A 27,721-nucleotide genomic window follows, 5' to 3' on the forward strand; every position below is an offset into this window, starting at 1 on the left:
GCTAAATGACTGGGTCAAAGCATCTCCAAAACGGCAGCTCTTTAAGTCAAGTCAACTTGGCATTTATTGTCATTCCAACCACATACAGTACGAACACCGTTCCCCAGGACAAATGTACTACATATAAGACCAATTAAAAAAAACTACACAAAACTAACTAGGACATAAAGCGCATGTGTACAACATTTACTGCAAAAACAGCATATTACATATATAACCAGGAATATTAGATTTGAGATTTTGCAAATGAATTGTCTATATAATAATAAATACAGTATATGTAAACACTGAATATTTTACCAGCAATTTGTTCATTTGTATTTAGTGTGTGTCAGTCCTGTCCCTTTGTATTGAGTAGTCGATTGGCTTGTGGAGAGAAACTGGTATACAGTCTGTATATAAAATGATCAATAATCTAAAATATTTGGCTGTAGAAAAAAAAACAAGTAGTTTAATATTGAGTGTCTATAGGCAACAGTAAAGCATGGTGGAGGTTTCCTGCAAGTTTGGGGCTGCACTTCTGCAAATGGAGATTTGTTCAGGATTAATGGTGCCCTCAATGCTGAGAATGACAGGCATTCATCATGCAATACCATCACGGGAGAGCTGGACAACAACCCTAAACATACAGCCAATGTCATTTACACTATCTTCACTGTAGAGAAAAACATGGAGGCGTGAAAGTAATCATTCTCCACTGCCCTCCCTCTCATTCACACACATGTATTCTGTTTTCTCCTACTTTCATTCATCTTCTCTCCAGCATGTACCTCCACCTCTCCATGCTCCTTTTCAACCTTCTCTCTACTATCACCACTAATCACAACTGCAGTGATTTGAAATTAAATCTGGTTCATTTTGGCTATTTGCAGTTGTACACGCACGAATGAGTGGAAACGATGCGGTTTAACGCGTGTGAGGATTTTTTATAGAAATTAAAACGAATGGTGAAATGTATACTTCCGGTGTATTCCGGTGTGGCGTCATCAGTACTGTGCGTCGCCTGCACTTCGTTTGTTAGCTTACCTAGCTCAAGACAAAGAAGCTTGTGTTTTACGTTAAGAATGCATTATATAAAACATTAAAACAGATTTGACCCAAATGTGTTTTTATTTGAAAATATAGAGTTTATTGTCAATGTGAATATCAATAGTCACTTTTTTTTTTTTACAAAGCTTGTGGCAAGGCTTTGCTTTATTTTTCTCACCCGTATTCCGAGATATCCCGCCCCGTGTGTTAGGATTGGTCAGTCGCTGATGTAGTTCCGCGCTGTGGTTGGCTCGTAGTTTATTTCAAAACAACTTTAACCAATCAGAGACGTGCGACTGTAGGAGGTGGGATTTGCCTAAAAGAGGGTAGGAGAAACGAACTCGGGAGTGGTGTAGTGGAGGTTTGGGTTTGACTCAATGATCTGTTAGAAACAGAAGACAGACTTCATCCTACACCTTATGGAATTGCACCCAGGGGAGGTATTTTGGGGGTAAATAACACCGTGCTGTGTTTGTATAGCTGATAAAATGTTCGTGCGTGGTACTGAATGGGGTTGTTTTCACGTCGTTTGTACTTGAAGGCCACAATCATGGCGATGAGATCCTGGACATGAAGAAGTTTCCGGTATCTCAGTTGCGTCTTTGTGCCGTTTCGCGACCCCTGATCACGCGTGCAGTAATGAGAGCTTTGGAGAGCATGTCTGCTTGGATCGGAAGCGTGTGAAGATCGCGTTGCTGTGCGGGGAAGAATCCGGTTCTGGAGCCGCATCATGGCGGTGTACACAGAGTTCCTGCCTCCTCCTGAGTGTCCGGTGTTTGAGCCGAGCTGGGAGGACTTCTCCGATCCACTCGGCTTCATCAGCAAGATCAGACCTATCGCGGAGAAATGCGGCATCTGCAAGATCAGACCACCTCAGGTTAATCCAGATTCCACCCAGCTTCACGTTTACACGTGGCTCTATTTATTTACTGTTTTGGACGCAGGCAGAGTAAATCAACCGCTGGGAAACAACACTCAGGGTCCTTTAATTGTGTGCCGAGGACATCATGTCCAAACACACACACACACACACACAGCCATGTTTAATCTGAAATATATTTCACCCTTCCTGTCAAACACAGGACATCATTGAACTATTGGATACAATCCATATGTACTCTTTAATAAATAATAGCAGAAAGATGAAAGATCATGCACAACCCATGGCAAAATATTACAGGTCAATAGGTTCAGTGTTTATTATAAGAAAATTAATAAGAAATCATATCAGTCACTCTTTGTTAGCTGTTTGCTGATGATATTATATCTTTAAAAAAATGAAAGTGTACCCAAGCAATCTTAATGTATATCTTAATAAATGTGCATAACACATTAAACACCAACAAAACACAATCCGGCTTCAGATGTTAGAATTAAAATATTACTGAGACACTGTACCCTTGTAGATGAATGAGCAAAAATCTCCACACGCACACTCCAAAATCTAGTGGAACATCTTCCCAGAAAAGTGGAGGTTATTATAACAGCAAAAAATTGCAGTGATCAGACAGAAAGCACACAGGAATCTTATGGTTAAGTGTCCACAAACTTTTGTCTGTGTAATGTTTTATCCTTTACCTACAGTGAATGGAGTTAAATGGTATAAACACTGGGTAAAATGCTACTCTCTCATTTTGGTGTTTTCCCGGTGTAGGACTGGCAGCCCCCGTTTGCATGTGATGTGCGCAACTTCCGCTTTACACCGCGAGTCCAGCGGCTCAATGAGCTCGAGGTGAGGTTTCCTCTCAGCTCGTTCAACAGCAACACCATTGTTCTGCTCGTTCTGTCACTTTCTCCCGTGCACAGTGACTCGCTTTCAGATTCCTCGCTTTGCGTACGTTTGTGCTGTTTAAATTAGTTTTGAATGGAATAAGTGCAGCTAAGTGCAAATGTTTGCACACCCTTAGCAAAAAATCAAGACAAACCAGTGTGATTTATAGTAGTAGGGCAGTTGGGTGCGTTTGGTTTTGTCGCTTATCACTTTTATACCTGTGTTCATAATAACAAGCAAGAGGTGAACTTTTGCTTTGCGATGAGCTGCAATTTCACCTGCAAGCGCAAAGCATCGGTGCAACAATGTAAGCTGGGATTTGCTCAACTTTAAGCAAATGGTACGCATGTGGTACGAGATATTTTTTGTATTTTCTCTCTCTGAACTTAACTGATACTGAAAAGTTTATACTTACTGCTTTCAACACTAAAACAAATAGAAGAAATGCATAAGTGCAATCTTGTTATAGCCAATGTCTCAAAATATGTGTCTGGAGAAATAAAAAAATTATAATAACACTTAGAAAGAGCTACCAGAGATCTGATGTGTCCCTGGAGTGTGTTTCGGCTATCACACTTAGCTCATGCTGCTAATCTGTAAATGTCTAATAAAAATTTTGGATTGTGATTTATAAATCAAACAATTTGATGTCATTTTAATAATATTAGTTGGCCGTTTAGAAGCGCTTTTTTGTCACTGTATATATTTGTGTAGGTGGATATACAGTTTAAATGAATATTATACTCAAGTGTATCTTCTCAGACACTGTCTGGGTTTTTAATGAAATGTATAATAGTGACCGCCTGGTTTGTCTAACTGATTATATCCATTTTCATTGCATCTGATCTGAGTAAAGGAAATAACCTGCCATAAGTTGTTTCAAGTATCTTTATATAAGGCTGTTCCTTCAAACAAACTGTGGTTGTAAATTCGTCAGTGTTTATATCTTCCCCCTCAGGCGATCACCAGAGTTAAACTTAACTTCTTGGATCAAATCGCAAAGTTTTGGGAACTCCAGGGCTCTAAACTACGTTTTCCGCATGTGGAGAGAAAAATCCTGGACTTGTACCTTCTCAGTAAGGTAAGGTTTCCTCACTGACATTAGGCATTATGCTGGACTGTAGCAGGACTCTACATACTTTAGTTTTTTTTCACAGGAGTAAAATAAGTTAGCTTACAAATACAATTGTTTAAAACGATCATAATTTATTTAATTTGTAGCATGTATGTTTGGTGGTTTTGGGGGGGAAAATGCAACACAGCGAGTGTCATGTCTTTCTGCACTGTTTTGTACAAAAAACTGAGATGTGGACAGGAAGAATTGTCTATGCAAAGAGAACTGGAGTCAAAATGTAAAGAAGCATTAGCTATATTTTTATATTTTGCATGACATGTTCCTACTTTTGTTATACGTAATTATAATCATATGATGTACTACAGATGTTCTTATAGTAGCATTATTATTGTGATTACATTTAACTTTAGTCCCACACAGAAATAAAAACCGAACTGGATTTGGGGGATTTTGTGTCAGGCCCCCAAGATTATTCTGTTCCAGAGAATCTCAGCTGATATTGTATAATGTGCTTATCATAGCTCTTTTCTTTTTTTGTGGAGTTTATTTACCTCAGAAATATACATTCTCTCAAAATTTCACCCTGTGAAGGATTTTCTTAGTCTGTCATACGTCCTGTTTAAATATACTATTAAAAAAACAAGGAATGATTATTACTTTTCCGATTGTCCCTCATATCTGTGTTATGAAAATATTTTTCTCCTGTAGACCGTGTCTTCCGAGGGAGGGTTTGAGACTGTCTGTAGGGAAAAGCGCTGGTCCAAGATAGCCACTCGTATGGGTTTCCCAGCCGGAAAAAACATTGGGTCCCTGCTGCGCTCTCATTATGAGAGGATCCTCTACCCATACGAGCTCTTCCAGTCTGGAGCGTCACTCTCTGTAAGTTCTGCATTACACTCTCCTGACCGTCGTAAATGATAGTTTAACAGAAATGGTAGTAAGATGTAGAATGTGGTCTAACACCAAAACTTAGTAGTGAAAGAAGCACACAAAATATACATTTCTGTGTAAGTGAAAATTGTAAAAATGCCATTAGGGTTGCACAAGCCTTTGCACTCTTAATGCCGGTCCCAAGCCCTGATAAATGGGGAGGGTTGTGTTACGAAGGGCATCCAGCGTAAAACGTGCCAAATCAAATATGTGGAACACGAAAGAGAAATTCATACCGGATCGGTCGAGGCCCGGGTTACCAACGACCGCCACAAGTATCGTTAGCCAGCAGGGTACCGGTGGAAATTGGGCTACTGTTGGCCGAAGGAGGAGAAGGAAAGGAGTAAGACGTCTAAAGAGACTGCAGGAAAAGAGGAAGTGGAGGAGAGTGGAGGTTCGGGTTGGTACTTTAAATGTTGGTACTATGACGGGTAAAGGGAGAGAGGTAGCTGATATGAAGGAGAGGAGAAAGGTAGATATGTTGTGTGTTCAGGAGACCAAGTGGAAATGGAGTAAGGCCAGGAACATTGGAGGTGGGTTTAAACTGTTCTATCATGGTGTGGATGGAAAGAGAAATGGTGTAGGGGTGATCCTGAAGGAAGAGTACAGTAAGCGTGTGGTGGAGATAAAGAGAGTTTATCAGTGCTTATGCTCCACAAGTGGGTTGTGAGATGAAGGAGAAGGAAACATTCTGGAGTGAGTTAGATGAAGTGGTAGAAGGTGTACCTCGGAATGAAATATTGGTGATTGGGGCAGATTTCAGTGGGCTTGTAAGTAAAGGGAACATAGGTGATGGGTAGGTATGGCTTTAAGGAGAGGAATGTGGAAGGGCAGATGGTGGTGGATTTTGCTAAAAGGATGGAAATGGCAGTGGTGAACACTTATTTTAAGAAGAAGGGGGATCATAGGGTGACATATAAGAGTGGAGCAAGGTGCACACAGGTAGACTATGTTCCATGTAGGAGATGCAACCTGAAGGAGGCTGGAGAATGCACGGTGTTGGCAGGGGACAGTGTAGCTAGACAGCATCAGATGGTGGTCTGTAGGATGGTTTTGGAGGTGAAGAAGAAGAGGAGGAGAGTAAGATGGTGGAAACTGAAGGAGGAAGACTAGTGTGAGGTTCAGGGAAGAGGTCAGACAGGGGCACAGTGGTGTTGAAGAGGTGCTGGATGATTGGGCAACTACTGCAGGAGTAATAAGGGAGACAGCTAGAAAGGTACTTGGTGTAACATCTGAAAAGAGAAGGTGCGGGAGAGCACAAGGAGAAAGAGGTTGGCAAAACATCTGATTTATTAGAATTGTATTGTAATTATGAATGAAATTTATTGCCAGACACTCATATCATACCATTTTTTTTTTTTAAGGATTTTTCTATTGTTAGGGCAGACACAAAGAGAACCATTACACATATCACACAAACTCTCGCCAGGGTTACGCTTGTGGTCAGCGAATTTGTGTATTCACTACAAAGTAGCAAGCAACAGCATGTTTTCCTGAGAAGTAGTAGAATAAAAAGTACATTGTTCACATTCAAATAAGTCAAAGTGGAAATACAATGTAAAGTAAATGGATACTTGTAGTACTTAAGACCATTAACCAAAAAAAAAAAAAAATATACTTAATTTACTGTACATTACTGCCAAAATTGTCCAAAACGTCAGAATATAAGATAAAAAATGTAACGATGACCAATACATTTACGGTTGTATTTTGGTGTACATAATGGTGACTTGTAAAGTTGCGGAAACAAAACACATCTATGTAAAGCTATTTTGAACAAATTTTCTTTGTTAGGGCAATGCCAGCTTGTCAAATTAGTGGCCATAGTTTAGTGCAAATGTTTGCATCCACCACAGGTTCTAAATGAAAAAAGTCTAGTGAACATCTGCTTTATGGTTTTCTTTAAAAATGTACAAAGAACATTTCATTCAAAGTTATTATAAAAAAAAAAGTAGTTGTTAGGGGAGGGAGAGAGAATAGAAAATTGTCATTTATGATGTCAATTGTAAAACCGAACACAATAATTCTTTTATTTCTATGCTATAAAATTCTTAGTTTCAGTTTGTCCTGCAGATATACAGACTTTTATATTCAACCAATCAGCACGATCTTCAAATAATAATGTAATAGGGCAATACCATTACATACTGCTCTTTATTAGACTTCTTAATGCCATTTTAAGCAAATAGGCGGATTCATAGAGCCCTCGGGAACAAACTTGAACAGAGGCTCATTATGTGCGCAGGTGACGTGAAAATACAAATGATCAGATAACAAAATATGGACAGGACTCAGCTATTAGGCATGAAAATATACTTATGCATTAATGAATTTATAAAGGAACTACATAAACCTTATGATTTTTGAAAATATTTATTATTGCTAACGTTTCCTGTTTATGCTAAGAGGCGTCTATAGCCATGTTATAAGTCATCTTATTAAGCGCCACTTCGAAACATTGGCATATTTATGTTTCAGGGCATCCACCGGCTGTGTCAGGAAGGAGACGAAACTGAAGAGGCGGATGAAGGAATAGAGCGGGGCTGTGAGGAGGATGAGGATGAAGAAGAAGAGAAACATAAAGAGAAGGAAAGCAAGGAGAGAGAGGGTCTGTGTGACAAGTCACAGAAGAGGGAGCACAATCTCCCTGAGAGACGTTCACGACGCCTGAAGTCTGAGGTAAGTTGTAGAAGTCTTCATGGTTAGTTGGGGTTAGGTGTGATGTAGTGTGCACATGTCTGCCTTTTAATTCTTACTGTGGTAACCTTTTGTTTTCGTTTGAAATGTTTGAGATATGAATTATGATGATGAACATTTCTGCAATATTTTAAAAGATTTTTTCACAGTGATTAATTAAAAACAATGTGAATATGGAGAATATGGTCACTTAATTCCGAAAGTGAAACTTTCATATTTTCTAAACTCATTGCATGCAAAGTGAAATATTTCAAATATAACCTAACCATTTCAATGATTATGACTTACTGGATTTTTTTTGTTCTTGAGCTGTATCTCAAAATATTAGACCATTCTCTCAAGATCACTCAAATATGTATTTATTCTACAGAAATGTTAATTTATTTACTCAGCACTGATAGAGCCTCTTTCCACATAAATTACAGCATCAATGTAGTGCGGCATGGTGGCGATCAACCCGTAAGGCATTATTAAAGCCCAGGTTGTTGAAATAGCTGACTTTACTCAACTGAATTGTTTAATCCTCTTGACAAATCCCCCATAGATTCTCTGCCATCTACATACAAGCACAGTAACATGGTCAGCAAACCAGTTAGAAGTTTTGGCCCTTTGGGCAGGTGCTAAGTCCTGCTGAAAAAAGGAAATCGCAATAAAGCATTTTTGCGTTGACTCTGGAGATTTAAAGTTTACATGAGAGTCCCTAAAATGTCCTCTTTCTCAAAATAATAGTTATTTTGTGTTTGTATTGAGTGCCTCAAACACCCACATGCAGAGCAATAGGAAGAAATGTGGTCTGTTTATCAGAACAGAATTCCCAGCTACCAACAGCACACAGTGCATTAAGGACATAGGCCAATCCCTTACTTTGTTGTGTCTTCTCAGAGCACCACAACTTCAGGCACAAAAATCTTTTTTTTTTTTTTTTTTTTTTTTAGAGAGAAAACAAAGAGCCCAAAGGTTTGCAGGTCTTCAGTACCAGTCCTAAAGTGGTGGATTTTGAGATCATTCCAGCAGGTAAGAATTACACACTTTCACCTTATTTAGAGACTGAATGAATAGTAGTGATTTTGTCAGTTCTGGCCTACAAAGTTTAAAGTTTCTTCAGTGCAAAGAAGCATCCATGGTTTCAGAATAGTGTTTGGTTTTCTGTGATACAGATGACTCTTTCATAAAGAAGCAGAAGCACCTGAAGGCTCAAGCGTTTGCTATTAAGATGCGTCCACGCAAAGAGACTCTGGAGGTCAATTTTGTGAGTATGAAGTATTTGTATTAAGTAATTGAATGACTGCTGCACTAAACCACAAGACTTTTTGTGTTACATGTAAACTAATGTTTAGAACCTCGATACTCACGGGGGTTACGTTCTATGACCCCTCACGAGTAACAAACAATCGCAAGGTTTTGAGTCTCTCCTTTTGATGGTTCCTTTTTCAATTGTATATGTACTGTACTGAAAACTCAACAATTGTGAAATACTTGTCATGTTTTATTTGCTACTTTAAAATAAATAATACAACAATAAAATAGTTTTTAAAATATTTTGATGTAATTTATTAGTACAAACTCGGTTTTGAAATTTTACTCCGAGGTTGCGAGTGTCAAGTTCGCGAGTATCGAGGTTCCACTGAAAATCTTAATTTTTATCATTTTATAGATTGACCTGTACATGTGTATGGCGTGTGGGCGGGGTGACGAGGAGGACCGCCTCCTGTTGTGTGATGGCTGTGATGATAGCTACCACACCTTTTGCCTGATCCCACCGCTTCAGGATGTACCCAAAGGTGACTGGTGTTGCCCCAAATGTGTGGCAGAGGTATGCAAAGCTGAGATTCTTTCCACAGCCATATTTCCCTGATATTACAAACCACTTCCTGCAGATCCACAGATTTTAAATTTTAGTTTGTCCTAGCTTCTGAGGCTTGGGTTTTGTAGGCACTGCTAAATGCTTCCTTTGGGTTGATGGTCCTCATATTTATCCCTCAGGAATGCAACAAGCCCCGGGAGGCATTTGGGTTTGAGCAGGCCGTACGTGAATACACACTCCAGAGCTTCGGCGAAATGGCAGACCATTTTAAATCGGACTACTTCAGCATGCCCGTTCATGTAAGAACAATGCCATCAATGGCTAACAATAACACGACACGCATTTTCTACTTAAAAATCCTACATGTTTATAACTTGCTGCTAACTCTGCTGTTTGAACTGCAAACTTCAAAGATGGTACCTACAGAACTGGTGGAGAAAGAGTTCTGGAGGCTAGTAAGCAGCATAGAAGAGGACGTGATAGTCGAGTATGGAGCAGATATCAGCTCCAAAGATGTCGGGAGCGGATTTCCTATCCGAGATGGAAAAAGAAGACTGATGGGCGATGAGGAGGTCAGCATAAGTTACTTTTTTTCCTGACAATAATTATTAAAAGATTGTGTTGCTCCCTACCTACACTTACATGCAGTGTTCCTGTTTGGTGTATAATAAGAATTGCTTGTAAGTATATATGCGTCTTAGCTCTGCATATTCAGCTCATTTTTCTGTTAATCCAATGATGTCACCACATCTTAATAATGAAGCTGTTTTTCTCAGGACTACACCAACTCAGGCTGGAACCTGAACAACATGCCAGTTCTGGAGCAGTCTGTGCTCAGCCATATTAATGCAGACATCTCAGGGATGAAGGTACCATGGCTTTACGTAGGCATGTGCTTCTCTTCTTTCTGCTGGCACATCGAGGACCACTGGAGCTACTCCATTAACTATCTGCACTGGTAAGATGTGCACCAAGACAGCATGTAGAGGCTTTGCTATAACAGTTGATCCGGGGTCCCCAAACCTTTGTCTGTGTCTGCACAAATTATTGTTTGTACGCAGACTCTGTTTCTTGACAGATGAGACAAACCGACATCTTCGTATTGAACAAAAATGAATCACTTGTCCACTTTTGTTTAAACACCCTGCATTCTGAATCAACATTTCTCTTTCTCAAACATTTGGCCATTTTTGTTGTCTCTTTAAATTTTTCCCACTGGCTTGCATGCAGTAGCACCTGCTCTAAAAAATAACAAGTGAATTAGATATGATATGAGTAAAACATATATTTAAAATTACATTAGTCAAAATACGTCTCTGGCATTGTTCAGTGGGCCATTCAAAATGTCGGGGTGGGCCGTAGTTTGGGGACCCCTGGTGTAGCTCATAACTAGAGATGTAAAGGTGAACTGTTGCATTTCTAAATCTCACTGAATCTATTAATAATTTAAAAAAAAAGATTAACATCATTATATCAGTGAGGAATAATTTCAAGATGGAATTGGTTTTCCTTGGATATCAGGAATAAGACGAAATCACCACCAATGTTAAATTCACAGATATTTTGTTTGTTACTATGTTTTTTAATTTGCATCAGTAAAACTTTCAGTTCACTTTGTATAAGTCGGTATTTGTATCATGATGCTGATTGGATACAATGTTGTCATTTTGTTTTTCTGTGGATCAGGGGAGAGCCCAAGACCTGGTACGGAGTCCCAGCTCATGCTGCAGAGCAACTAGAGGCGGTGATGAAGAAACTGGCACCAGAGCTTTTTGACTCTCAGCCTGATCTCCTGCACCAGCTGGTCACCATCATGAACCCCAATGTTCTGATGGAGCACGGTGTTCCAGTGGGTCAACATTCTTGCACAGCTGACAAGTTCAGATTTTTTTTTTTAACTGAGACCTTACAGATATTTTTCTTCCACAGGTCTATCGGACCAATCAATGCGCTGGGGAATTTGTGGTGACTTTCCCGAGAGCCTATCACAGCGGCTTCAACCAGGGCTACAACTTTGCCGAAGCTGTCAACTTCTGCACTGCAGACTGGGTAACACTGACAAGCTTCTCTTCAACAATGTTTCAGCAAAAACATCTTTGGCTTAATTCTATTACTATAGTATGTGTATTTGTTTAATTATTCCTCTATTTGCGGTTCACCATGTAGCTACCCATGGGCCGCCAGTGCGTGGCACACTACCGGCGGCTGCAGCGTTACTGTGTGTTCTCCCACGAGGAGCTTCTGTGTAAGATGGCGGCGGACCCTGAGAGCCTGGATGTGGAGCTGGCAGCAGTCGTGTGCCGAGAGCTGGAAGAGGTGATTGAGGAGGAAAGCAAACTCCGTCAGACTGTGCTGGACATGGTAAGACACCCTTTTTTTGTACATCATTTTACATTCTATGTTTAGGATCTGCAGACCTTTTTTTTTTTGTTGTTGTTGTTGACGATTAATTAATGTTGTGTATGCTCTTTACATAAGAACTAAAACATGGATACTGCTATAAGAAAACTATTCCACAGTGGCATCATGTGATAAAGCCTGATGCAAAGTAGTTACTGTTACCAGCCCAAAGCTGATGATTTTCCATTAACAGCGTGTCCTGAAGTCTTTTTTTCCCCCATTACACAACAATAATTTGCCAATAATTGGAATAAATGAACAACACCTCATACAAACTTTGTTTAATGTTGTGGTACATCTGCAAAACGAGATCTCTTGCATTATAACAGTCATTCATGCAAAGAAAATATGATTGCCTCTATCCAAGAAGCTTCGTTATGTCAACTTTAATAAAGCTTTAAAAAAAGTTTGTTCTATGTGTTAAAGGTTAATGTAATATAATTAATCTTAGATTGACCAGTTTACTTACCTTGTCATATAATCTGTATCTCTATTTAATACTCATACCGTCTATATTGTCTCACATTGTCTTGTATAGTCTGTTTTTGTCTTGTATAGTCCAAGCCGAATGTATAGTTTTATTTATGTCTGTACTTTTAGAGTCACTTAACAGCTGGAACCAAATTCCTTGTGTGTGTCAACACACTTGGCTAATAAACCTGATTCTGATTTAGATTTTCTAACGCCAGACTTCTGCATGCAGTCTTGCCAGATTTATGACCACGGTTATACTGAATTATAATTATCTTATAAATGTGTACAGTGGTACCTCGACATACGAGTGCCCCAACATACAAGTTTTTTGAGATAGGAGCGGTCACTCGGTTGATTTTTTGCTTTGATACGCGAGCAAAAAATTGAGATACGAGCTTGAGACGCCGCTGCTAGATGGCGATTTCGAAGCCAGAAAGCGAAGATTGTGACGAAAATTAAGATAAGCAAAGAAGAAAAAGTAAAAAATTTAAAGTTAAGGGATATGTAGTGTGCAGGAGTGATAGTTAAAAAACAAGTTTTCCCTCCGCCTCCGCTTATCGCCTCATCTCCAAGGAAAATACACTGAATAAAACCTTATTATAGCTTTACATTCTCTTTTACCATATCTCTACTTTGGCTGGTGCTTCTAAATAACTGAGTTTGGTAAAAAGTTTTTTTTTTTCTCCACTCTGTGCCTGCAGGGGCTCCAGTCTTTGGAACAGGAAGCGTTTGAGTTGGTTCCAGATGATGAGCGGCAGTGTTACAAATGTAAAACCACATGCTTCTTATCTGCTCTGACGTGCTTGTGCAGTCCAGACCGCCTAGTCTGTCTGCACCATGCTATTGAGCTCTGCAACTGTCCTCTTACAAACAAGTGCCTCAGGTCAGCACACAGACACACTATCAGACATCATATAATCCTAAATATCTGGTGTCATGCAGCTATGTGAAGCTGGTGTATCCTCTCCACATTAGATAATAAATTACTGTCAGCTATTGTAATGCAGACAGATTCTTGAACTTTGTGTGTGGGTTCCAGGTATCGGTATGATGTAGAGGAATTCCCTGCCATGCTGTATGGGGTAAAGTCTCGTGCCCAGTCATACGACACCTGGGCAAAAAGAGTCAGTGAGGCACTGTCAGCTGACCAGAAGAGCAAGAAAGGTGATTATTTCTCTCTCACACACACAAACCACAAGTGCACACATTGGCACTCGAACACACTGATCTCTTCTCTATATCTCCCTTCAGATCTGATTGAGCTGAAGGTGTTGCTGGAGGACGCAGAGGACAGGAAGTACCCAGAGAACAATCTGTACCGTAAGATGAGAGAGATGGTGAAGGAGGCAGAGACTTGCTCTTCTGTAGCGCAGCTTCTGCTCAATCACAAACAGAGGCACAAGTAAATTAAACTTAAATTAAATACTTGTTAATTAATGTATGCATTATATGTATTGATATGTAATATGTATTTATTCCTAACACACTTATGAATTACATATGCATTGTAAGGTCCCTATAAAAAATACGTAGCGGTGTTCTTTTTTCAATAGAATGTAGTGGTAGTTCAGTGGTCACATTTACATTAATGGCATATGGCAGATGCCCTTATCCAAAGCGATTTACATTTATCTCATCCACAGCTATGGGCCTAAGGACCTTGCTCAGGGGCCCAGAAGTGGCAGCTTGGTGTGGTGGGAATTTGAACTCATGACCTTAGGATTCTAAGTTCAATGCTTTAACCAATAAGCTACCACCTCCCCATTAAGGTGTTCAAAAAAGATTGTGAATTTAAATCCCAGCACCACCAAGCTGTCACTGCTGGGCCCCTAATAAAGGCCCCTTAACTCTCACCTAATCAGTGTATAAAAATAAGATGATTGTAAGTTGCTCTAGGTAAGAGAAACTTGCCTAACACTGTCAATGTAATTTTTGGTATTATTACATTCCAGATTATTTTTTATTGATGTTACATTTGTCATTGATTAACATAAATACAAGCAATTATCCAATCCCTGGTAAGGGAACCAACCCCAGCCATTAGGGTTGCACTGCCAAATCGAATATGCGGATCATGAATACGGATGATCCGCTGTGGCGACCCCTAATGGGAAAAGTCGAAAGAAATATATAGAATATATATAGGCATATAAAGGGGAATGTATGGTAGTAAAGTTTTGGGTTATCAGATGTCGCCAGAAAAGCTCGGCAAAACTTGCCACAGATTCTAAGAAGAAGAGGAAGTATCTGGAACTCTCCTAGAGAGATGAACACCATTTCTCCAAAATATATTCTCAGTTCATGTTTTGATGATCTTCCTAAAGTGATCGGTTGGGTTGAGATTTGTTCCTGTGCATGCAACTTCCATGAACAAAAGCCATAGATTTTGCCTTTGTCTAGATGAAGAATTAGCTGGAAATGGGTTGTTTAACCAACTGATGGGTTTGATTAACATGGTTTTAAGGAGGGAGCGCCCGGAGATCAGTCGTATACGCACCAAGCTGACTGTGGAGGAGCTGAAGGCGTTTGTGGAGCAATTGTACCGTCTGCCATGTATCATCAGCCAGGCACGGCAGGTGAAAGTAAGACACCAACCTCTCTCTCAAACTCTTCTTACCTTGCAGCCAAAGTATGTCTGATGGTGATTCTAGGTAAATCTAATGCAACCTCAACATTAAGTTAATGCTGCTGCTGTTTTATTGCATGTGGAAGAATCTTGAATAGATTTTGCTCAGTTGCACTGCCTGAATCAAAGTTCTGAATTATGAACTTCTTTAGAACATAGCTGTTCATCGATGAACATGGCTTAGCAGTAGTCATTTTGTGGAAGAGCAAAAATAGGAAGAGTCTGCTCATGAACATCTAGAATTGACAAAACAAGCAGCAGTGCCACGGGTGCACTTGAAAATGACTTTAGACCCAGAATCACCCTTATTCAACTTCTCAATCTTATCCATCACTAAGTTCTTCTATTTTTAGGAGCTGCTGGAGAATGTGGAGGATTTCCATGAGCGCTCTCAACTGGCCCTGGCAGACGAGACCCCGGACTCAGCTAAGCTGCAGGTTCTGGTGGAGCTTGGATCGGGGCTTGATGTGGAGCTGCCGGAGTTGGCTCGTTTGAAGCAGGAGTTGCAGCAGGCTCGCTGGCTAGACGAGGTCCGTATCACCCTGCATGAGCCACAACGCGTCACGCTCGAGCTCATGAAACGCCTCATCGACTCAGGTGTGGGTTTGGCGCCGCACCACGCTGTGGAGAAAGCCATGGCTGAGCTGCAAGAAATCCTCACAGTGTCTGAGCGCTGGGAGGACAAGGCGCGTGCATGCCTACATGCCAGGTAATCACCAAAACAGACACACATGCAGAGATGATTTTTTTTTTTCTCCATGCTTTATAAAGCTTGTTCTTTCGAGAGCAGGTAGGTTTAATGCAGGTAATTTATATGCAGTAATGCTAAAGCTTTTCATGGTTTATAAAAAAAAGGAACTTATACACTGTACTTCATGTTTCTTTTAGACCTCGACATAGTATGGCCACCCTGGAAAGCATTGTCGTAGAGGCAAAGAACATCCCTGCTTATCTGCCGAATGTTCTGGCTCTTCGGGAAGCTCTTCACAAAGCAAAAGAGTGGACAGCAAGAGTAGAAGCCATCCAGGTTAATAGAGCTAAGATAAAGCATTTTAAAGGTGTATAGAAATTTCTGTGTAGAACTGATGAGCTGTATTATTTTTTTATATATATGGGGGTAGAACGGCACCAATTACGCGTACTTGGACCAGCTGGAGTCTCTTTTTGCAAGGGGACGATCCATTCCTGTGCGTCTGGATGCCCTGCCACAAGTCGAGTCCCAGGTGGCATCAGCACGAGCGTGGAGAGAGAGGACAGCGCGCACCTTCCTTAAGAAAAACTCCACATACACGCTGCTACAGGTGAGAGACGGCACGGAAGGCAAGGAAATATAGCGTTTGCCTCGTTTTCTTGTTTTCATTGCGTGTTTGCCTCTTAGGTTCTGAGTCCGCGGGCTGACATTGGTGTGTACGGCAGCAGCAGAAGTAAACGCAGGCGAGCGAAAGAGCTGCTGGAAAAAGAGCGAGGTGCAGAGGTGGAAAGCCTGAGTGACCTGGATGAGACTGTGGACGAGGAACGTACGCCCTCTGCTGTGGTGGCATCCTTTAAGGCTCAGGAGCAGCAGGAGGCAGAAGCCATGCACTCGCTGCGAGCCGCCAACCTGGCCAAGATGAGCATGGCCGAGCGCATCGATGAAGTTCGCTTTTGCCTGTGCCGCAAGACGGCTGCAGGTGTAATGCTACAGTGCGAGCTGTGCAAAGACTGGTTCCATGGCGCATGTGTGCCTCTGCCTAAAGCAGGCACGCAGAAGAAACTGACAACGGGCAGCAGCTGGCAGAGTGCTAGCAAAGAGTCAAAGTTTCTGTGCCCACTATGCCAGCGTTCAAGACGACCCCGACTTGAGACCATCCTCTCGTTATTAGTGTCGCTGCAGAAACTTCCTGTGCGACTGCCTGAGGGGGAGGCGCTGCAGTGTTTGACCGAGCGTGCCATGAGCTGGCAGGACCGAGCACGGCAAGCTTTGGCCACTGATGAACTCTCCTCTGCTCTGGCCAAACTGTCTGTGCTCAGCCAGCGCATGGTGGAGCTCGCAGCACGTGAGAAGACCGAGAAGATAATCAATGCTGAGCTGCAGAAAGCTGCTGCAAATCCAGATTTACAGGTGAGACTGTGACCTCCAAAACTATTATTTTAAAGCAACTTTATCTAATATTATCTAATATTTAATACAGTCTTCTGGATTGTTTTTTAATTATAAAACTAACCTTGCATAAACTCAACTTTACAGTGGTATGGCATGTGTTTGTGTTAGAAAACCCCCTAAGTTCTTACCAAGTGGGGAAATGCAAGCCATGAATTTCACTGTGCTATAATATACAGTATGTGTGACTAATCAAGGCTCCTTCATCTGTTCCTCTCAGGGACACATTCAGACGTTCCAGCAGGCTGGATTCAACAGGACAACTTCACCACGGCCATCTCTAGACTATGATGATGAGGAGACGGACTCGGATGAGGACATCCGTGAGACTTACGGCTACAACGTGAAGGTATCTTTTAAGAAAATGAAAAAAAGGTAGACTATTTTATTCGTGGTGTGAAGAGCTCTCTGGCTCAGGTGGGAAAATATGGGATGCAGATGGCAGTATCAATACAGAAATAAAAGGCATATTTTGCCATAGTCTGAACTGCTTTTATGTTTACTTATATTTTGGCGTTTAAGCACACACATACAAACACACACTCGGCTTGGCATTTCTGTCTCTTTCTCTCTCGGCTCTCTTCCCTCTCCCTTTTTTATTTTCTACCTCGCTCACTGCATTCCTTAGTTGAATCATGCACAGGTGGGTGATCCTTACTACTCGCTTCCTCCGCGACCGCTCGCCATTCACAAACTAGTGCTCAGCTACACTAGCGATTAAACACACGCTTTTATTGTTTTCCTTTTTATTTATTTATTTATTTTTCCAACCATGATATTGCTGACATATCTATCTGTGCCCATATAATAGACCAGTCTTATAGATTTATTGTACACTGTATGTTTTAACTCTCCTATATGTGAGAGCATTAATTGCTTAGGCAGAAACGCCATTGGGTTTTATATGGTTATACTTCCGCTTTTATACATATATTAAATTGTTATTTTTTCATATTACTGTATTTTTCGGACTATAAGCCGCTACTTTTTTCACACGTTTTGAACCCCGCGGCTTAAACAACGAAGCGGCTAATTTATGGATTTTTCCTGGGTTTTTCCCGGTTTCACAAACTTCAAGCCAAAAAACTGAGCACCATAACATTAGACCAATGAAATTTCCGAACGAAAACGAAAAAACGCACCTCACCTGTGTTCTGAGCTGCACGGCTTCGGGAGAAAAACTTCCACCGGTGTTGATTTTTAAACGCACGACGATGCTAAAAGATAAACTCCCGAGAGAAATACAGTAGTTGTGAAAGGAAGGAGGAAGACAGTGAACAATGACTTACTTGGTCGGCTACTGTTTAGATACAAGCCGTTGTAACACGTTGAGTCTGGGTAAAGGGAGAGCTCACTAACTCCAGTTGCAAATAAAATCCTTTAAGCAAAGACAGGTTTCCAAAACTCGTGCTTTTTAATTTTTTTGGCAACAGCGTTATGGGTTAGACAAAGAAACTTAGAAATGAGCATCAGAAAATAATAAACACATAATTCTCAGTATCACACGCAAAATGCCGCTCTGCTCTTAAAGGAGCCACAACATATTTCACCTGTTACACCGTGTAACAGACACTCTCTTTCGGTAAAGCCTGTGTAAAGTTCATTCGTTTCAGTGTAGACACCTGCAGCTTATACACAGGTGAGGCTTATTTATGTTAAAAATAAAAATATTTGTAAAAGTTATATTCGGCTTATATAAGGGTGCGCTTTATAGTCCGGAAATTATGGTAATATATTTTTTCCTCTTTCTGCAGGATTCAGAAGTAAAGCCCTACCTGTTCTGTGATGATGAGATCCCTGTGAAGTCAGAAGAGGTTGTCAGTCACATGTGGCCGGCCACACCCTCTTTCTGTGCTGAACATGCCTACTCGTCTGCCTCAAAGTCCTGTCCCCAGAGTAAGTAATTTCACAAGCACCTTATATATGACATATCTTCAAAATGTTCAGAAATGTGATGAACGTTTAAGAAATTTATGGCAAGAATATAGCTCTAATTATATTTTTTTTCCAGATTTGTCTTTATGGTGAATCAAAATTGCATACATACACTTGGTTATGCAGATATAGGTTTCAGTCATGACATCTTTGTGGAATAGAATTATGAAAATGTGGGATTTGAGTGCATCTCTATGAAGTTTATACTCAACGATTTGTACAAAAAAACAGCACTAAGTATGAATGTTTTATCGATTGAGCCAGTTTAACAGATCATTTTCTGGTTTCTGTATCTCTCTTCTAGATCCGACCACCCCACGGAAACAGCCCAGGAAGACGCCCCTGGTGCCACGCAGTTTGGAGCCTCCTGTGCTGGAACTGTCTTTGGCTGCCAAGGGCCAGTTGGAGGTGTTGATGATGGAGGGAGACCTTTTAGAGGTTTCTCTGGATGAAACTCAGCACATCTGGAGAATCCTGCAGGCCACACATCCACCCTCAGAGGAGCGCTTCCTGCAGGTGGAGGTGAGTGTCTCAGGGAAGTTAGCTTAAGCATGCTTAGGGAAAAAGGTAAACCACCGCTGTGCCATTTCACTTCAAAAGGCACTACAGAGTGGTGATTAAAATAAGTTACACTACATTCAGATACATTGGGCCCTTTTACAATAATTTGTAAATTAAATGTTACTGTTTAGGACATTTTGTCTAAAAGTTCTCTTGAGCTTGTTATTGCAACCACACCACCTTACAGTGTACAGTATATTTTTAGTTCAAACAAATTTTCCTTTAAATATTCAATTTTCTTGCACTTCCTCAGTCGGAAGACACTCTGCTGGAGAAGCCAATAAAGCTAAAGGTCAAGGAAATGGAAAAGAAGAGAAAGAGGAAACTAGAGCGAGCTGAGCAGCAGTTACTTTTGGCTTCGACAGGCATGGAAGGCCGGCCCAAATGCAAAGACATGAAAAGGCTACTCGAGGTTGGTGGCAAGCCCAAAAAAAAGAAGCTCAAACTCAGCCCGGAGAAGTCACGTGAGCTGAAGCAACTGGCCAAGCGTCTCGCCAAGGAGGAAAAAGAAAGAAAGCGGAAGGAGAAAGCTGCAGCAAAAGCAGAGTTCACCAAGGAGGGTCTGGAGAAGAAGAAGGAGAAGAAGATTCTAGACATTCCCTCGAAGTATGACTGGTCGGGTGCAGAAGACTCCAACGATGAGAATGCTGTCTGTGCAGCAAAAAACTGCCAGAGACCATGCAAGGACAAGGTTAGTGAGAGATTTCCGGTCCTCCTGATGATAAAGGCAGACATTAATCAGCTGATCTGTGCTGCATGAATTATAATAATGAAATGATTATTTGATGGTTCTATTTAGACCCATTTGTCAAAACTAGAGGGAATGGGGAATGTGTGTGTATTGACAGTGCTTGTCAAAAGTTTGGAAACACTTACTTTTATCGTTTTTTGACAAACATGTGGATGTGGATGCTGCTTGTACACGGAGATACCTTGTAGCCAAATCTGAAAGCACTAGCAGAGTGTCCTTCATGTCCCACCACCAGGTTACTGGACTCACTGAGGACAGTGTAGACTTAAGCAGTCTGTACTGATTTATCTCTGTCTGAATCTTCTCTGTAGTGCTGCTGACAGTGGTCTGTGTTCTTGCTTTAACTGCCATGTCCTCCACAGCAAACAGCTCCTTAAGGGCAGAGAGCTTTGACATCTTCTATGAAAAAATAAGTAAAAAAAAAAAAAAATTATATAACAGCTCGAGCTCAGTGAGGTTGGATGGAGAGCATTTGTGAACAGCAGTTTTCAGTTCTTTCCACAGATTCTCGATTGGATTCAGGTCTGGACTTTGACTTGGCCATTCGAACACCTGGATATGTTTATTTGTGAACCATTCCATTGTAGATTTTGCTTTATGTTTTGGATCATTTTCTTGTCTGTCTCCGTCCCAGTCTCAGGTCTTTTGCAGACTCCATCAGGTTTTCTTCCAGAATGGTCCTGTATTTGGCTCCATCCATCTTCCCATCAATTTTAACCATCTTCACTGTCCCTGCTGAAGAAAAGCAGGCCCAAACCATGATGCTGCCACCACCATGTTTGACAGTGGGGATGGTGTGTTCAGGGTGATGAGCTGTGTTGCTTTTACGCCAAACATAACGTTTTGCATTGTTGCCAAAAAGTTCGATTTTGGTTTCATCTGACCAGAGCACCTTCTTCCACATGTTTGGTGTCTCCCAGGTGGCTTGTGGCAAACTTTAAACGACACTTTTTATGGATATCTTTAAGAAATGGCTTTCTTCTTGCCACTCTTCCATAAAGGCCAGATTTGTGCAGTATACGACTGATTATTGTCCTATGGACAGAGTCTCCCACCTCAGCTGTAGATCTCTGCAGTTCATCCAGAGTGATCATGGGCCTCTTGGCTGCATCTCTGATCAGTCTTCTCCTTGTATGAGCTGAAAGTTTAGAGGGACGGCCAGGTCTTGGTAGATTTGCAGTGGTCTGATACTCCTTCCATTTCAATATTATCGCTTGCACAGTGCTCCTTGGGATGTTTAAAGCTTGGGAAATCGTTTTGTATCCAAATCCGGCTTTAAACTTCTCCACAACAGTATCTCTGACCTGCCTGGTGTGTTCCCTGTTCTTCATGATGCTCTCTGCGCTTTAAACGGACCTCTGAGACTATCACAGTGCAGGTGCATTTATAAGGAGACTTGATTACACACAGGTGGATTCTATTTATCATCATTAATCATTTAGGTCAACATTGGATCATTCAGAGATCCTCACTGAACTTCTGGAAAGAGTTTGCTGCACTAAAAGTAAAGGGGCTGAATAATTTTGCATGCCCAATTTTTCAGTTTTTTATTTGTTAAAAAAGTTTGAAATATCCAATAAATTTCGTTCCACTTCATGATTGTGTCCCACTTGTTGTTGATTCTTCACAAAAAATTACAGTTTCATATCTTTATGTTTGAAGCCTGAAATGTGGCAAAAGGTCGCAAAGTTCAAGGGGGCCGAATACTTTCGCAAGGCACTGTATATATGCACTGTCTTCATCAGATGAGCTGTCATCTTGGTCACCTGCTCTCACTTTGAGCCCCTGTTCTATCTGCTCGGTCGGAGTCTGTATTCAATAGAATATGAAGGTCACGTACATTGATCTACAATTCAAGAGAAGTAGATTACCAATAAGAATTAACACCTATTCTGAGGTCCTTCTCATCAGCTCTTCCTCCAGTCTGTTCCTCACTTCATCTCCCACGTTTGACTTGAATCTAGGATCCAAGGCTCTGCCCTCCTCCAAGAATTATCTGATGCTGCCACCCTTCAAGACAAAAACAGTATGAGTCCCTGAATAATCCTAAAGAAAACAAGTGAGAATTCAGGATTACACTTCACACCTGGTATTATTTTGAGAGGTCATTCCATATAGTGTCCTTGACTGTCTTTATGAAGGAGGAGTCCTCTTCATTAACTGTGAAGTGGTGCTGGAGTCTATTTAAGATGAGCAGAATCTGACCCAAGGTTGGGCTCCTTTCAGCAGAGATGCAGATGGTTGAAGTGTAAAGTATCTTTGTAACTTTGACAAACTGTTCTGCTTTTCTGAAAAACCTCATCAGAAACTCTCTGCAGTCTGTAAAATCTAATCAGATCCATTAGCAAGACTATAGTTTTATGAGCACAATGGTTCTCACTGAAAATGGAATAAGTTAATTACAGAGTTCTTTACCTGTCCTTCTCCATTGATTTCTTAAGCTGAGGGTCCATGGAGGTGACCTGGATGGCAGGGAACTGCTCCAGGAATCTCTCCACCATGAGGAACAAGCTATTCCACCTTGTTCTCACATCAAGGATGACAGCATTTAGCAAAGGATTTTTCTAAACGATTTGGCCAAAATGTTTTGCACTAAGGTTAATCTATTGGGATTTCTACCTACCGAGAAGATGCTTCTTCTCTTTGAGGACTGGTTTAGCCAGGCAACTATCATTGCTCTGATCCTTCCTGCCCATTGTGAGACTGAGGTTATAGTGGAAAGCTTCTGAGCAACAATATTGAGAGTGTGAGCAAAGCAGCAATTTTTTTAATACTCGTCCTTTTTTACTGCTGCATCCATGTTTGCTGCATTATCCACTGTTACAGCAACTACTCTGTCTGGGATGTGTTAAACTGCCCTTGTATGTAGGACTTTCTCTTTCATGGAGCCCTCTCTCACATAGTGGACTGACCCTGTCAGGTAGTGTTCCTGTGCAATGCTGGTCCAGCCCTCAGCAGTCACAGCCACATCCCTCACTTCTTGTAACTCTTTCTTGACATTTTATTTTTCTACTGCAGGTGTGCATGGAGGTATGAGGGTGTTTGAGAGCATGTCTCGGCTGGGGGACTGATATCTGGGGTTTAAGGCGCTTATCATCCTATAGTTGACATCAAACACAAAATTAAAAAATAGTATTGTTTTACAATTTTTGCTTACTATAAAAGGTTAAAAGAAAAAAACATTATCTAGGTTAAGAGACTACCTACAAACTTGGCCAACATCCTAATGATAAAGTTACAACACCAATTACAGCTTACGTTCCTTCACCATGGAGCCTCCATTGTAGAAAAAGGGAGCAAACCTTTAACAATAAACTTTGTGACGGGCCTGTGGCATTCATCTTTCCTTTTTTTATTCATTTTTTCCTTACTTTTTTCTGCCAGTGTAAATGGGTTAACACTTGCTGGTCTCCTAATTTAAGGGTCAGAGGCTATAACATTAATGTGAAAAATGGAAAAAACATGAAAACAAACCTGTTAATGCAGCCACGGGTAAGGACATTTAAACAAGATGACAAGTTCGATGTACAGTAAGTTCAACTTGATCAGTTACTGTTAACCTTAAAGCACTTATAGCATCGATTTAGCTAGCTATAGCCATCAAAACAGTATATAACGTTACATAGCGTAGATCCTATAAAATAGGACTAAGTCACTGTGCACAACCGTTACCTTAACTTAAAAAGTACACAAGCATGTAGCACTACAAGTTAGCCGATTTTGTATGTTTGTTTACATGGCCGAGCCCCAGTCATAGCGCCGCTATCGTCATCGGTAATGGAGGACTCTTGTGGTGGTAATTTTAAAATAGGCCCTGAAGTAGGAAAATGCTGAGATGATGACTGCACCAGCTCGGCCCTTTCGCAGTCGAATACGGAGCAAGTCTCTGCTCTTATGTTTATTCCGTGCACGGTCAAGTGTTTCATCATATTTAATGTGTTGCCCGTCTTGGCAGCAATTATCTTCTTGCAAATTTTGTGTTGCACACTAATTGCGTCAACCTTGGCGAAATGTAGCCGCACATTTAATCGTTTAAACACATATGAAATCTATGCTATAGCATTTGATTTGGGAACGTCAAGCACACTGCACGATTACTGGTTCACTGGTGTTGACGAAATTTAACCTTTAGGTATTGAAATTTAGTACCGAACAAAAATTAATTTTTCGATACTCGATAGTATCGAGGCAATTCGGTTTGGTACTCAAAAAAGTATCGAACCCGAGCACTACTGAGCAGGCTTTCCATCATAGAGAACACTCCCCTTACAGATTTCTGACATGCGCTTCAGGTCGGTTTCTTGTATGAATGAAGTTGGATTCAATTAGCTGCAGTTCAGACAGAATTGCATGTTGTTGAAGTATGGAATGGTATTCCATTCACCCAGGATACGTCTGCAGCCTTCCCTGCTTCAAAACAACCTCAAACCATGAAGCTTCCCCCTGCATGTGAGGCAACTCATTTCTCCTTCTTACATAGGTTCTTCGGTTCAAGCAAAAAAAATGTCAAATTTGGACTCCTCTGTCCCCATCTTACAATTATTCAATGTCCAATTTTTGTGTTTAGTTGTTTTATTTTTACCTAGTTTGATAGAAACAAAATTATGAAAGCCAGTTTCCGGCACTGAATTAAAAAAAAGTAATTTTTATCTCACAGTTCTGATTTTTTATTTTTTCCCACAATTGCATGATACAAACTCGGAATTGTGAGATGAAAAACAATAACCTTTTTTTTTGTTGTTTTTTTTTGTTTTTGTTTTTTATAAAAAAAAATTATTTTAAAATTACAGGCGGAAACGGGCTTTCATACAAAATGAACATGGCTGCGACTCAAAAAAGTGATTTCAAACATTCGACAGACTCTTATACATATATATACACAAGTAAAAAATTCAAAGGCTTAAGGATACCATACCTCTGCAAACATGTCAAATCAAAGCTCACAGCTTCAGTAACAGTCTGTCTGTTTTTCCATCCCATAATGCCCCCTGGAAGAAGCTAGTGAGAGTTTAGCTCTTCTGGATATAAACATGAAGCATTGTATGAGTTAGAACATGCACACAATGTTATTTTTAAACTGTGCTAATATACAAATGGTTTTTATTTTTAATTTTTTTTTAAAAGTTTTTGTATAGTAGCACACAACATTTTATTAAAATCCCTGCTTCATGAGGTGGATAGAGGAAAATAAATGTGCTATTATAGGGCTGGATGCAAACAGCATCGTAGACAAACAAGACATTAGTCATTTCAATTGTTTATTCTTATCTGAATGTTTCCCTGCCTGTTACAGAAAGTCTAGTTACAACTGTGCTTGCTACTGGACTCACCTTCCAAACATATTACATATTACTTACTACTAAAATAATAATACAGTGGAACCTAGAAACCCGCGACTCCGATAGTTTGTGATTTTTCATTTGGAACCGGACTTGGAGTAACTCGCAAAAATCTGATAGTTCACGAGGAGCCCCGAGTGGCTCGAAAGTTCGGAGTAACATTTCAAAACAGTTTGTACTAATTAATTACATAAACATGTTTAAAAAACTATTGACAAGTAATTCACATATTTTGTTGAGTTTACAGTACATGTACAAGTCCCCTTGAAAAAGGAACCATCAAAAGGAGAGACCCGCAAGATTTTTTGTTACTCGCGAGGTGTCATTGAACGAAACCCCCGCGGGTTATGAGGTTGCACTGTATATTATAACAAGCGTATTAATATAATACTTGCTGGGATTATTGTCAAAACTTCTGTAAGGTATAAGGTACAAGTAAGGTAGAACAGGTGACTCTGCATGCTGTTAGAGGAAAATAATCCATGTTGGAGCTGTGTAATGTGGACTGAAGTGATGGATTATTTTCCCATAACATCACAAAATGTGATTTTTGAATAATTTCCAAACCAAATGTCACACTTTTGGGGTTTTACAAATCTCCAGGAAACAAGTTGGCTCCTGTTGGTTTTTACATTATAGAAGCAATTAACAGTCGATCCCTCACCAGACTCTCCATAGTGAAGAACTTTGTTTCCTCATTTCCATAAAAAATCCCATAAATTTTTTTTCTAGCAGAAACCTTCACCCTGTCAGCTTACTGAAAAAAACATGTTTATTAAAATCATATCAATAGATTATATGGTGTACTGTTTATTACAGGGACTTTTAAATCAACTGTTACTATAAAAACAACCATGTAATAGAATGATGGATTAATATTGAAATGATGTTACTGTAGCCTGCATTGTGGAGCATCACACAGTTCATCCACACTTTTTTACAAATGCAAAGAGTAAAAGTTAAAGCACTCTTATATATGTTCTTATATCACAGTTTCTCACGTTTGCTCTCAGGTGGACTGGGTTCAGTGTGACGGCGGATGTGACGAGTGGTTCCATCAGGTGTGTGTGGGCGTGTCGTGCGAGATGGCAGAGAACGAAGACTACATCTGCTCGGCTTGCTCACGTAAAGCCGGAGGAGTGATGGGAGTCAAAATGGGCATAGAGACTGTTGTAATGGCGTCAGCCATGTGTAGCACACAGACTCTTTCCCCCCTGTACCAAGCAGAGGTTCAGGAGGGCAGCTAGCACAACACACGTGCACACACACACATGTACACCCTACAACTGCTGTTTCGTCTTCACTGCAAGCTGTCCTTCTTTGTCTGCTTGGGAAACAGACAGCAGAGTTTTTGTATCTCATGTGATTGTTGCATTAACGATACGGACGAGGATATTGCATGAATTAAAGCAACTGGACTGCTTGAATCTGAGGTGAATCCATTTAAGGATTCTGTGCATGGGCTTGTACAATTAATATGGATATTTAAAGGTGTAAACAATCTGGGAAAAGACTCTGCTACATGGTACAGATTTACATTTTTCCACTAGTCATTAATCTGTTTTTTTCCCCCCGCTATACTGTCAGACCATAGAGCTCAGCTCAGTCTAAGACTACTGTGTGTCCTTTCTTCACACTCACATCAGCTCTAGTTTGTCTTTTGAATCAGACTGGATTTACACAGCTTTGTTTTAACCTGCATAAATGAACTGTCATCCATTATAAGAAGTATCCCACAAAGCAACGCGGGTTTGCTTCAGACATCTCATCACTGACGCCCTGGAGGAGGATTAATAAGCTATTTGTTGGATACACCTGTTTCATAAACAAGTTACCACGCAAATATGTAGCTAGTACTAGTTTAAAATGGATGTATGTAGGTTCAATATTTATGATGTAAATAGATTTTAAAGAATTAATGAGTCCTTGTGGATGTTTTTGTTGCTCAACTTTATTAAATCAATTCCTAGTGAAAGCCTTTGTTAAGGGGGTTCTTGTGTGTGTAAGCAAATCTTACAAATTTCTAAGAATAATCTAAAAGAAGTTAGGAGTTTACATTGGTATTTAAGTAGTAGTATTTTTTTACCCTTTCAACATTTTCATCTTTCAAAATCAAGCTTTGTACAAAATAAAAAGGGATTCAATGATAAAGAATTGAAGAAAAACTAATAATAATAGTAACAATATTT

The 27,721-nt window shown here is 40.4% G+C and overlaps 1 protein-coding gene across 1 annotated transcript; it reads left to right on the forward strand.

Moving 5' to 3' along the window:
- The first annotated feature begins 1,122 nt into the window (after nt 1-1,122).
- Nucleotides 1,123-27,507, forward strand: kdm5a (lysine (K)-specific demethylase 5A). The gene is made up of 27 exons (XM_046872536.1): nt 1,123-1,906; nt 2,684-2,761; nt 3,759-3,881; nt 4,584-4,754; nt 7,284-7,484; nt 8,438-8,516; nt 8,660-8,751; nt 9,157-9,315; nt 9,486-9,605; nt 9,720-9,878; nt 10,083-10,264; nt 10,993-11,155; nt 11,236-11,355; nt 11,473-11,667; nt 12,882-13,063; nt 13,220-13,344; nt 13,432-13,582; nt 14,645-14,762; nt 15,160-15,515; nt 15,695-15,833; nt 15,928-16,107; nt 16,185-16,907; nt 17,167-17,295; nt 18,701-18,842; nt 19,186-19,403; nt 19,696-20,133; nt 26,546-27,507. The coding sequence occupies exons 1-27, from the start codon at nt 1,760-1,762 to the stop codon at nt 26,777-26,779; spliced, it is 5,124 nt and encodes a 1,707-aa protein (XP_046728492.1). The 5' UTR covers nt 1,123-1,759; the 3' UTR covers nt 26,780-27,507.
- The last annotated feature ends 214 nt before the right edge of the window (nt 27,508-27,721 follow it).

The sequence above is a fragment of the Silurus meridionalis genome, chromosome 18 (assembly GCF_014805685.1).
Source record: "Silurus meridionalis isolate SWU-2019-XX chromosome 18, ASM1480568v1, whole genome shotgun sequence".
Lineage (NCBI taxonomy): Eukaryota > Metazoa > Chordata > Actinopteri > Siluriformes > Siluridae > Silurus > Silurus meridionalis.

What these genes read in the sequence shown, in the direction of transcription:
- kdm5a (XM_046872536.1), top strand. Translation starts at nt 1,760, where the DNA reads ATGGCGGTGTACACAGAGTTCCTGCCTCCTCCTGAGTGTCCGGTGTTT. An exon ending in GCCCCAAATGTGTGGCAGAG is followed by an intron (nt 9,316 to 9,485) that starts GTATGCAAAGCT and finishes TTTATCCCTCAG; the next exon opens with GAATGCAACAAGCCCCGGGA. An exon ending in GTCAGACTGTGCTGGACATG is followed by an intron (nt 11,668 to 12,881) that starts GTAAGACACCCT and finishes CTGTGCCTGCAG; the next exon opens with GGGCTCCAGTCTTTGGAACA.